The sequence below is a fragment of the Gopherus flavomarginatus genome, chromosome 1 (assembly GCF_025201925.1).
Source record: "Gopherus flavomarginatus isolate rGopFla2 chromosome 1, rGopFla2.mat.asm, whole genome shotgun sequence".
In the NCBI taxonomy this organism is placed as follows: Eukaryota; Metazoa; Chordata; order Testudines; family Testudinidae; genus Gopherus; species Gopherus flavomarginatus.
The window spans coordinates 374,515,014-374,527,498 of record NC_066617.1 but is presented as its reverse complement, the minus strand read 5'-3'; the positions used below and the strand labels follow the sequence as shown (position 1 = coordinate 374,527,498).

The 12,485-nt window shown below is 47.7% G+C and overlaps 1 protein-coding gene and 1 pseudogene across 1 annotated transcript; both read left to right on the top strand.

Moving 5' to 3' along the window:
• Window positions 1–1,787: 1,787 nt before the first annotated feature.
• On the top strand, window positions 1,788–2,753 carry LOC127047580 (olfactory receptor 52B2-like). Its single transcript, XM_050946042.1, has one exon. It carries the CDS (start codon window positions 1,788–1,790, stop codon window positions 2,751–2,753), a length of 966 nt encoding a protein of 321 aa, XP_050801999.1.
• An 8,779-nt stretch (window positions 2,754–11,532) lies between these two features.
• Window positions 11,533–12,390, top strand: LOC127044484 (olfactory receptor 52B2-like; annotated as a pseudogene).
• Window positions 12,391–12,485: the final 95 nt, after the last annotated feature.

The following is a 12,485-nucleotide window of genomic DNA, read 5'->3' as shown; positions in this document are numbered from 1 at the left end:
TAATATATGCCATCATATGCCAGCAATGCCCCTCTGCTATGTACATCGGCCAAACTGGACAGTCTCTACGGAAGAGGATAAATGGACACAACTCAGATATTAGGAATGGCAATATACAAAAACCTGTAGGAGAACACTTCAACCTCCCTGGCCACACTATAGCAGACCTTAAGGTGGCCATCCTGCAGCAAAAAAACTTCAGGACCAGACTTCAAAGAGAAATTGCTGAGCTTCAGTTCATCTGCAAATTTGACACCATCAGCTCAGGATTAAACAAAGACTCTGAATGGCTTGCCAATTACAAAACCAGTTTCTCCTCCCTTGGTTTTCACACCTCAAGTGCTAGAACAGGGCCTCATCCTCCCTGATTGAACTACCTCATTATCTCTAGCTTGCCTGCATATATATACCTGCCCCTGGAAATTTCCATTACATGCATCTGACGAAGTGGGTATTCACCCATGAAAGCTCATGCTCCAAAAAGTCTGTTAGTCTATAAGGTGTCACAGGATTCTTTGCTGCTTTTACAGATCCAGACTAACACGGCTACCCCTCTAATACAATTCTGTCTGTGACACTGCACCCCATATTCTTCACGGTGATATTATTATGATATAATTGTGATGCATTTTGTGTATAAGATAAATCATGTGAGGTGTCATTGGAAATGTTCTAATTTGCTGAATATGATTATCCTATTTCTGTGCACATACATATTTTGTATCTAAAGTTATAAATATTGACTATGTATCTGTACTTCAATTGTGGTTACACCTGGTTACGCCCACTAGGCAAGATGCCTTCAGTCTTGATAGCTGCTCCGGAAGGGGCTATTCAAGCCAATGACCCATTAGGGGAAACAATAGGTCTTAGTAGAAACTTCTCTCCCACCTGATGAGCCTTCCTGAGAGTGCTCCAGACAGCCTATGGATAATGGCTGCTATCACTCTGCAGGGGTGTGTGACCAGCCCATGTGACTCTGGACTCCATCTTGAGATATCTGAATCTTTCAACAAACTGGTGTGGGAAACAAGTTTTGAAACAGAGGGTTCCCATCGTATGCTAAAGCTACAGCATATAGCGTCATCTTTTGTTCTTCACTCTCCACACAAGAAGACTCCTGGAAACACCCGAGGAACAAAGTGTGAACTGGGGGGAAGTGCTGGACCCAGGCTAAAGGGATTTCCAACCTGTGTATGAAAGATCTGGAGCTTAAAATCGATCTTTGGTAGTTAATAAAGGTGTTTTTGCTTTATCTACACTAGTGAGTTGGAATGAAGTGCCTGGGAAAATCATAGCTCAACTGGCAGAGGCTGTTGTATATTCCTTTCCACATTCAGGGAGGGGGCGAATTCTATGAGCTTACGCTGTACAGTTCTCTGCACAGGGTAAGACTGTAACATTTTGGGTTTACACTCCAGTGGGGGGTACGAATCTGGTAAACTGGTGGTTAATTTGGCTGCAGCCTCTCTATTGTTGGTTCATGCAGTGGCTGGTTAGAGCCTGCATGTAACTGCAGCGGGGTGTGTCCCTACGTGTGTGGATGCTGGTGTAAGTGTAAGATGGGGAGCAGGTCTGCAGCTTGTCACAGCAGCACAGTGTGAGAGGGGGCACAGACTGGGGGAGTCAGAAGGCTCCATGAAACCCCAGTTCCATGTGGTTCCCAGGGGGGAACCCATCACACTGTAACAAATGCAGTCCAGTCCTAGCCGACACTCACCTTCTCACTGATTGTCTCTTTTGCTGTTAGTAACAGGAAACTGAACAGAAAATCCAAATGATGGCACATGATGCCAGCTGACAATCACACCTTTTCTGACCCCATGACCTACATCCTGACCGGCATCCCGGGTACGGAGGAGTCTCATGTCTGGATCTCCATCCCCTTCAGTCTGATGTACATTGCAACACTTTTCGGGAACTCTCTCCTACTATTCATCATACTAACAGAACGAAGCCTCCATGAGCCCATGTATCTATTCTTGTCCATGCTGGCCGCTGCTGATCTGCTGTTATCTACCACGACAGTGCCCAAGATGCTGGCTGTATTCTGGTTTAGAGCAGGGGAAATTTCTTTTGCTGCCTGCCTGACCCAGATGTTCTTCATCCATGTCAGCTTTATGGCTGAGTCGGCCATCCTGCTGGCCATGGCGTTTGATCGGTACGTTGCCATTTGCAACCCCCTGAGATACACCATGATACTAAACAAGTCTGTGATTGGGAAGATAGGGCTGGCAGTTGTCACAAGAAGTTTCTGTTTCATTTTCCCTGTCATCTTTTTTGTGAAGCAGCTGAAGTTCTGCAGAACCAACCGCCTGCCTCACAACTATTGTGACTACATGGCCATAGCCCGGCTGGCCTGCAACAACATCACAGTCAGTGTCTGGTATGGCGTAGCCATGGCTATTTTAGTAATTGGTTTGGATGCTGTGCTCATTGCTGTATCTTATGGGCTGATCCTCAGGGCCGTATTCCAGCTCCCCACTAAGGAAGCCCGGCTCAAGGCTCTCCACACCTGCGGCTCCCATGTCTGTGTCATGCTGATGTTCTACACACCGGCTTTTTTCTCCTCTTTTGCAAATCAATTTGGGCACATCATCCCAGGTTATATTCTCAACCTCCTGGCCAACCTCTATGTGCTCATTCCCCCCATGTTAAACCCCATTGTTTATGGGGTGACAACAAAAGAGATCCTGAAACGGGTGATCAATGTGTTTCATCGATGCTGCAGCAGAAGCTCCCTGCTGAGCTAAAGGAGGCAACAGAAAATGCTGTGGGACTTGGAAATTAAAGCCAGGTTTTCATTGGAACTATAGGGATGTTTGAACTATGTCCTTCCACTTCGTAAGGTCGAAAGCTGGTCTCTCTCACCTCAGAATTTGGGTCCAATGAAAGCTCTTTCCTCCTCATGTTGTCTCTGTAATATCCTGGGATACACATGGCTACAACAACACTGCTCACTTCCACAAAAAGCAGCCAGACTGAATAAGTCTCTGTTCTAAGTTGAAGGGAAATCGCAAACCAAGAAAGCACAGGTGTAAAGTCACCATGAGAGAGAGAGAGAGAGCACGATGTGTGCGTGGAAAGCAGCAGCCAAGGGAGAGGTGCTATACAGCATGCGAAGTGCACTGTGCTGAACTTTGGGAGACAGGGGCTCTAGACTTCGTTCTCCCTCCAATCTGCTGTGTCACCTTGGGTTCGTTTCTTTCCTTCTTAATTTTCTCTGTGGCAAAGTGAGCACACTTTGGGGCCAGCATGGAAGTTAGGAGAAAGTATCCTCAGGAAGACAGCACAGGGATTACATGGCCCTCCACTGCACAGCCCAGAACCTGAGCAGGAGTGGCTTTGACTGTGTCACCATGGGCCTCCTCGACCTGGAGATCCACCCCAAGAGGACATGTCTAGGGCAGCACAGTCTCCCACACACCACCCAACAGCAAACATGGTGATTCATAATGTTTAAGGTCAGAAGGAACCACAATCTGACCTCCTGTATAACACAGGCCCTAGAATTATACCCAGTCACCCCTGGATCAAACACATTCACTTGATTTTTGTTACAGCACCTTCCACAAATAGATGCAAACTTCTAAATCCCTCTCAGGGTCACTGCTTTCTATCCACCTTATAGTCCATTCATCCAGCCCATACTTCTTTAACTTGCTGGCAAGAATACTGTGGAAGACTATATCAAAAGCTTTGCTAAAGTCAAGATATATCACATCTAGCACTTTCCCTATATCCACAGAGCCAGTTATCTCATCACAGAAGGCAATTAGGTTAGTTAGACATGACTGGCCGTTGATGAATCTATATTGACTGTTCCTAATCACCTTTCTCTCCTCCAAGTGATTCAAAATGGATCCTTTGAGGACCTGTTTCAGGAATTTGCCATGGACTGAAGTTAGGCTGACTGGTCTGTAGTTCTCCGGGTTTTCTTCCTTCTCTTTTTAGAATATGGTTAGATTTGCCTTTTCCCAACCATCCGGGGCCTCCCCCGATCACCCAAAAATTTTGAAGAGACTAGCCAATGTCTCTGCCATCGCATCAGCCAACTCCCTCAGCGTCCTTGGATGCATTAGGTCTGGACCCATGGACTTGTACATGTCCAGCTTTTCTAAACAGTCCTTACCCTGTTCTTTCACTCCTGAGGGCTGCTCACCTCCTCCCCATGCTGTGCTGCCCGTGCAGCAGTCGGGGAGCTGACCTTGCCAGTGACAACTGAGGCAAAAAAAGCATTGAGCACTTCAGCTTTTACCACATCCTCTGTCACTACGTTGCCTCTCCAGTTCAGTAAGAGTTGCCCGACTGTCTTGGCTAATAGCCGTTGATGGATCAATCCTCCATGGACTGTTCTATTTCTTTGTTTCCCCAGTTATCCATGTGTCTCGTTCTTCTTTCAATGCAGTTGTACTTTTGGCCATCACTTCATTCCTCTTACAATGAGTTCCCCAGGTTACATCTCTGTTGTGTGAAAAAATATGTCCTCTTGTTTGTATTAAATCTGCTGCCTATTAATTTCATCAGGTATCCTCTGGTTTTGTATATTGTGAGAAAGTAAATAACATTTCTCTATTCACTTTCTCCACGCCAGGCATGATTTTATAGACCTCTGTCATATTCACCCTTACAGGTCTTTTTTCTAAGCTGAACAGCTCAAGTCTGGGTGCTGGCTGGTGAGTCTTGCCCACATGCTCAGGGTTTAGCTGATCGCAATATTTGGGGTCGGGAAGGAATTTTCCTCCAGGGCGGATTGGCAGGGGCCCTGGAGGTTTTTCGCCTTCCCCTGCAGCGTGGGGCACGGGTCGCTTGCTGGTGGATTCTCTGCAGCTTGAGGTCTTCAAACCAATTTTGAGGATTTCAATAACTCGGTCCTGGGTTAGAGGTTGTTATATTATTGGATGGGTGGCGTTCTGTGGCCTGCCTTGTGCAGGAGGTCAGACTAGATGATCATATTGGTCCCTTCTGACCTGTGAGTCTATGAGTAAGTCTTTTTAGTCATGTTGAAAACCCCCAAGGTAAGAAAGGATTTTGTGGGGAAGCCAGAGGGCCTTGCACCCCAACTCCACAGTTAGCCGTGACTCTCAGACAGAATGGAAAGAGGAAGAACAGACCTTGTTAGCAAAAAAACCCTGTCTTTCAGAAAATTCATCTTGGGAGGACCAGGACAGACATCCTGGACTTCCATCTCTCTGAGTCCCCCACAGCAGACTGCCCAGCTTCCAGTGGCCCGACCTCTGACATGCGCATTACTCCTTCTCCTTGTCTGTGTCTCTCTTCCTAGGCAAATTGTCACATGGTTGCATTCCCCTCCTGGCTCTCAGGTGACTAAGGGCACCGACCATCGCTTACATGCAGACAGCTGGAGCGATGTCACCTGACCCCAAAGGCCTCAGCAATAGTCACACACCTGTATTCCCACCACCTCTGCATTGGTGCAGCACACAGGGAAACTGAGGCACAGACAGTATTCATGCAAAAATGTAAGAATCAAATACACTCACATATAATGTAATGACTTTGTAACAGGTGTGGCCTGGTGCCTAAGGGCCCTCTAGACTGATGTTCAAGACCTGTGGTCCCTGACACACAGACGGTAATGGAGACTGAGTCAAACACGCCAAGGTCAGCCTTTTCTTTCTGCCACCTTTTACTATTGCAGCCTATCAAGTCTGGACTGAGAAGACAAAATCTCTGACTCTGCCCCTCACTGACAGAAGCGATCAGGACAGTCGACCTGACCTGAAACACCAAGGGGACATTACCCAGTGATAATCTTAGACTTGCAGGGCTGGAAGGGATCTCATGGGTCATCTAGTCCAGTCCCCTGCACTCCAGACAAACATTTTCCTAAGTGGCTGCTGATTTAAAGGGTTTCAGGTTTGGACGCTGGGGCACCGGAATGTGGGGGGCCAAGGCCCATGGCCCCATCACTTATAGAAGTTGGAGGGTTAAGCCCTCCCAATGCTTACAGCCAGAATGGTGAATGACAGAGGGAGGGGGTGGAGAGACATGAGTGGGGGGCAGGGGATTGGGGAGCAAGGGGTGGGACTGGGACGCAGGGGAAGGCGTGGTACAGGGTGGGGGCTTGGGGGACGGATGATGCGAGGGCGGGGCCCCCTGAATTCTGCAGCCTGGGCTGTCATTCTCAATGCCTTGCTAATGACCAGCAGCAAACCCCTCCAGGTGCTGTTGTCACTCAGCACAACTGAATGTGGAGCTCCCCCCTACCCCCGCTAGATTGCATGTATGCTCCCAGAGCCGCTCATGAATCACACAGGGAAAGGCCCCATCCAAATCCTCCCAGCTCCCAGCCTTCTACCTCAGCAATACACCAACTTGCACTGCTGAAGACGAGCAGTGCACATTTATTAACTGGTTCCCCACTTCACCAATGGAAAGTGGATATACACCAGCCTTTGCAACACCTGCGCAGATTTACCACACGCTTCAAGCAAACTCCTTGGTAAAGACAAACTGTCAAATATGTTTACCGACTACAAATGATAGATTTTGAGTGATTATAAGTGATAGCCAAGAAATCAGCTTTTGTCACGAAAATAATATAAAATATAAACACAGAGTATACACCCTATTAGACTGGGCAACACCTGGATTAAGCAGTTTTTATCACCACACAGGATACTGCAGTTCATAGCACACACATTTCACCCTTGAAACTTGGACCAGTCCCGTGTGTTGGAGTCTTCAGGGTTCTGAGTGTCCTTGTTGCTTGCAGCATAGGTGGGGGCAGGAGAAAGTCCAAGTGTGGGGTCCTTTTGTTCTGTTTTATACCTTTAGTCCCATGTGCTGGGAGAAAACAAGTCCAGGCATGTCTGGGACACTGCTGAGTCTCCAGGCAAGGTTGAGCAATTCCCCTGGTGTGACCTCATGCAAGTGAGTCATTGAATTGTAGCTCCCTTGCTGGACAATGGCTGTTGATGGGCTATTTCACACTCCACCTGGGTCTTGGTTACTTTCCTTGCTGTTGTCCTTGGGAAGCTAATATCTGGCTGATTCCCCACCTTACAGCATGTTTTAGTGACAACCATAAAACACAAGTCTCGTAACTTCATAGACACTAAAACATCCATATTTAGAGAGAATAGTGACTTTCAGATTATCATAATCTTTCCCCTGACACCTCGCATGGCCTGCTTTATAAGCAATATCACAATTATATACAGATGAGGAATATGGGAGTTACAAGAAGCTTATAAGCAGCAAAGAGTCCTGGGGCACCTTATAGTCCTGTGGCACCTTATAGTCTAGCAGACGTATTGGAGCATGAGCTTTCATGGGTGAGTAGCCACTTAGTCAGATGCATCCAACGAAGTGGGTATTCACCCACGAAAGCTCACGCTCCAATACGTCTGTTAGCCTATAAGGTGCCACAGGACTCTTTGCTGCTTTTACAGATCCAGACTAAGACGGCTACCCCTCTGATACAAGAAGCTTATAGTATGTCACACTCAGTTTTGCCGTAAATCACCACTCTTTTATTACACACGGTGCTTGTGAGCATCAATAATAAAACAATAGTCAGGTTAGTTAAGCAAAAAGGAGAGTTAACTAGAAATGAAAGAGAGGTGGAAACAAATGGATACAGTATGAAATCACAAAATGAGAACTTGGGTCAATAGTTATCTTTCATAGAATCATAAAATTATAGAATATCAGGGTTGGAAGAGATCTCATTAGCTCTCTAGTCCAACCCCCGGCTCAAAGCAGGACCAACACCAACTAAATCATCCCAGCCAAGGTTTTGTTAAGTTGGGCTTTAAAAGCCTCTAAGGATAGAGATTCCACCATCTCCCTAGGGAACCCATTCCAGTGCTTCACCATCCCACTAGTGTAATAGTGTTTCCTAACATGCAACTAGACCTCCTCTCTGGGACCCTTCTTCAGGTAGTAGAAGGCTGCAATCAAATCCCCCCTCACTCTTCTCTTCTGCAGACTAAATAACCCCAGTTCCCTCAACCTCTCCTCATAGTCATGTGCCCCAACCCCCTAATCCTTTTTGTTGCCCTCTGGTGGACTCTTTCCAATTTGTCCATCTCCCTTCTGTAGTGGGGGGACGAAAACTGCGTGCAATACTCCAGATGTGGCCTCACCAGTGTCGAATAGTGGGGAATAAACACTTCCCTCGATCTGCTGGCAATGCTCGTACTAGTACAGCCTTATAAGCCGTTAGCCTGCTTGGCAACAAGGGCACCCTGCTGACTCACATCCAGCTTCTTGTCCATTGTAATTCCTAGGTCCTTCTCTGCAGAACTGCTGCTTAGCCACTTGTAACGTGTAGTGGTGCATGGGATTCTTCCATCCTAAGAGAAGGACTCTACACTCTGCTAATAATGTAGGGTCACCCCCCCCCCCAAGTTTAGTCTGTTGCAGAACTGGCTGGATTCACAAAAATCAGGAACCAATTTTTCATGAGAACTTCCCCGCCCCACAAAATGGCTCCTCAGTGAAAGGATCCAGAGGGCCTCTCCCCACTCTGTGTTATCCTGAAAGTCTTTTGTCTCTGTTCATAGGCATGTCAATCCTGTCTGTTGTAATGTTCCTCACTTACTCTCTAAGTGGTGTTGATTATTTGAAGTTTTCTCCGATGGTTTTCTATTGATCATCTCGGGACAGAGCATGTCTGGAAACTGAGCCTGGCATTACATCCCCAGCTAACCAGATTGGGGTGATGACGCCCTCCTGGAATGGCTATCTCCTAGACACATTGTTGTGGTGACTAACTTCTACTCCAAGTCCATAAAGCTCACTGTTAATAGCAATATGTTATTCCTTAACTATTACCCAGACATGCCTTTTGCAATGGTAATGAAGCTTGACAAGTTACAAGCTTTCTGCACACACCTTACATGCTACTCTTTATGGGTAAATATTCCATAAGACTTGTGTGTGGTGTAGCGATTTTGTCAGGCCTGAGATATGAGCTGTTTGCAAGGAAGAAGGAACTTTTTGCTGTCGGCCTCAATGTCACAACGACCTTTCTAAATAACATACAAAAGGAGAAATGATCAGATCAAACAAGTGAGATGTCACGGAGTCCTCGGGCGATGCTCTGGAACTGCTCCCCACAAAGCCAGTCCGGACTTTGGGGAGCCTCCTCTCCCTCGGAGCAGACTCTCTTCAGGGCAAGAAGCTCACATGGCTTCACCTCCTGGGTCTCTCCTTGAAGCATTCAGCATGTGCCCCTCCGTGCTCTTCCCATAGCGAGTCTGCCCAGGTGGGGTCCTGGTGAAGCCACTGGGTCCTGCACCCCCACTCCATAGTCAGACATGACTCTTAGCCAGCCAATAAAAGAGAGATTTATTTGGATGACAGGAACACAGTCCAGGACAGGTCTTGTGGTACAGATAACAGGACCCCCTTTAGTTAGGTCCATCTGGGGCCCCAGGGAGGCCCCAGCCCCGTTGAGAGACCTGAGCTCCATCTGGTGCCTGTCTCCATTTCCCAAACAGCTTCCAAGCTGAAAAACTCCCCCCAGCCTCTCCTTCAGCCTCTGTTCAGTGCCCAGGCAGAGGTGTCACCTGGCCTCTAACCCCTTCCTGGGTTCTAGCGTTACATGCTCAGGTCTCCTCCCTCAGGCCAGTCTCCCATCCCCCAGTGCAGACTGTCCTTCCAGGCCAACACCCCCCACTCAGCATTCACAGACCACAGTAAGAACAGTCCCATTTCATCACATAAGAGGCGGAAAGGGTTAATTCCCTGCTGCTTTTCCCCACCTGAGACAGGCACAGAGGCAGGTCCCTGGAGCTCTGGCTCTGAGCTCCCCCTGGGATTCCCAGGGCAGCAGTATAAATATCCCTGTACCTCAGCCCGACCTGGTCACAGGCAGAGATTCCTCCTCCCCAGCTGGGGCCCGAGCCTGGTGATTCATTTGCATGGAATGAATCTGTGAAGGGGCGAATGGAAACACATGAAACCTGGGAAATGTTGAGCTGGGGTTGGCTAGAATGGGGGTGTGTAACTCTGACGGCAGGGGCAGGACGGGAGCCGGGGCTCTGAGATACGCTCCTGTGACTGCGCTGAGGTTGGGTGTTAGGAAGAGGTCGCTGGGTTACCCTGATCCACTCCCACAATACTCACCAGGGGTCTTGCTGTTGAACTCAGTGGGCTCTGGACTGGGCCATTCTTGATTATGTGACTGTTCAGAGTAAACCACATTGGAAACCTCCTCAGACCCTGTAATATTCTGCACCCCAAATCCCAAGATCTTCACTCAGGCAGCACTTCCATTAAATTCAATCAGGACTCCAGGACTGAGTCCGTTCTGGTTTGCAGAAATTAGCTGGTTTTAAACAGCATAGCTGTAAATGTCCAAAATAACCCAGGAGGAACCAATTATAAAGGCTGCTTTGATACTGATTGTGACAAGTTCCCCCCAGGGTGCCATCTGGAACTGCGGTACCTCTGAGCCCGCTGACAGCCTGGGCTCCTTCTCACCCTGTATGGCTGTGACAAGCTGCAAAGCCCTCCCACCTGCACTTTCACCAGCATCACACAGGTAGAGACACACCCAGCTGCAATTGAACACAGGCTCTTTCAGCAGTAGCTTTCCAAGTAGGACTCAAGAACAGTATCATCCTTCCCCTGGTCAAATCTGGGCAGTGTGTGTGTTTAATACCCCTACACCTATCACTCAGTGTGAAGATGACCATGCACACTTGGGGTAACCAAACCGAGATTTTCCCCAAGCACTCCAGTCAAAGCTCACGGTTTAGATTATAACAGAATAAGTTTATTAACTATGAAAAATGGATTTTAAGATTCTATATGAATCTTACTTGCATTTTTGTTTATTTGCTAGGTAATTTGCTTTAATCTGTTTGCTAACACTTATAACCACTTAAAATCGATCTTTGGTAGTTTTTTGCTTTATCTACACTAGTGGGTTGGAATGAAGTGCCTGGGAAAATCATAGCTCGACTGGCAGAGGCTGTTGTATATTCCTTTCCACATTCAGGGAGGGGGGGAATTCTATGAGCTTACGCTGTACAGTTCTCAGTGCCGGGTAAGACTGTAACATTTTGGGTTTACACTCCAGTGGGGGGTACGAAGCTGGGAAGCTGGTGGTTAATTTGGCTGCAGCCTCTCTATTGTTGGTTCATGCAGCAACTGGTCAGTGAGCCTGTGTGTAACTACAGCAGGGTGTGTCCCTGAGTGCGTGGATGCTGGTGTAAGTATAAGATCGGGAGCAGGTCTGCAGGTTGTCACAGCAGCACAGTGTGAGAGGGGCACGGACGGGTGGGTCAGACGGCTCAATGAAAACCCAGTTCCAGGTGACACCCAGGGGGAACATGTCACACTGTAACAAATGCCGTCCAGTCCTAGCCACTACTCACCTTCTCACTGATTGTCTCTTTTGCTGTTAGTTCCTGGAAATTGAATAGAAGATCCAAACGATGGCACATGATGCCAGCTGACAATCACACCTTTTTTGCTCCTATGACCTACATCCTGACCGGCATCCCAGGTACGAAGGAGTCTCATATCTGGATCTCCATCCTCTTATGTCTGATGTACGTTGTGGTACTTTTTGGGAACTCTCTCTTACTATTCATCATACTAACAGAACAAAGCCTCCATGAGCCCATGTATCTATTCCTGTCCATGCTGGCTGCTGTTGATCTGCTGTTATCTACCACAGCAGGGCCCAAGATGCTGGCTGTCCTCTGGTTTAGAGCAGGGGAAATTTCTTTTGCTGCCTGCCTGACCCAGATGTTCTTCATCCATGTCAGTTTTCTGGCCTAGTCGGCCATCCGGATGGCCATGGCGTTTGATCGGTACGTTGCCATCTGTGACCCCCTGAGATACACCATCATATTAAACAAGTCTGTGATCGGGAAGATGGGGCTGGCAGTTATCACGAGAACTTTCTGTATCATTTTCCCCATCATCTTTCTCGTGAAGCTGCTGAAGTTCTGCAGAACCAAACTCCTGCCTCACACCTATTGTGAGCACTTGGCCATAGCCTGGCTGGCCTGTGACGACATCACAGTCAGCGTCTGGTATGGTATAGCCATGGCTATTTTAGTAATTGGTTTGGATACTGTGCTCATTGCTGTATCTTATGGTCTGATCCTCAGGGCCGTCTTCCGGCTCCCCTCCAAGGATACCCGGCTCAAAGCTCTCCGCACCTGCAGCTCCCATGTCTGTGTCATACTGATGTTCTACACACCAGCCTTTTTCCCCATTTTTGCACACCAATTTGGACACATCATTCCAGGTTATAATCTCAGCCTACTGACCAACCTCTATGTGCTCATTCCCCCCATGTTAAACCCCATCGTTTATGGGGTGACAACAAAAGAGATCCTGAAATGGGTGATCAATGTTTTTCATCAGTGGTGCAGGAGGAGCTCCCTGCTGAGCTAAAGCAGGACACAGAAAATGCTTTGGGACTTGAAAATTAAGCCCAAGTTTTCATTGGAACTGTAGGGATGTTTTTATTATGTACTTCCACTGCGTAA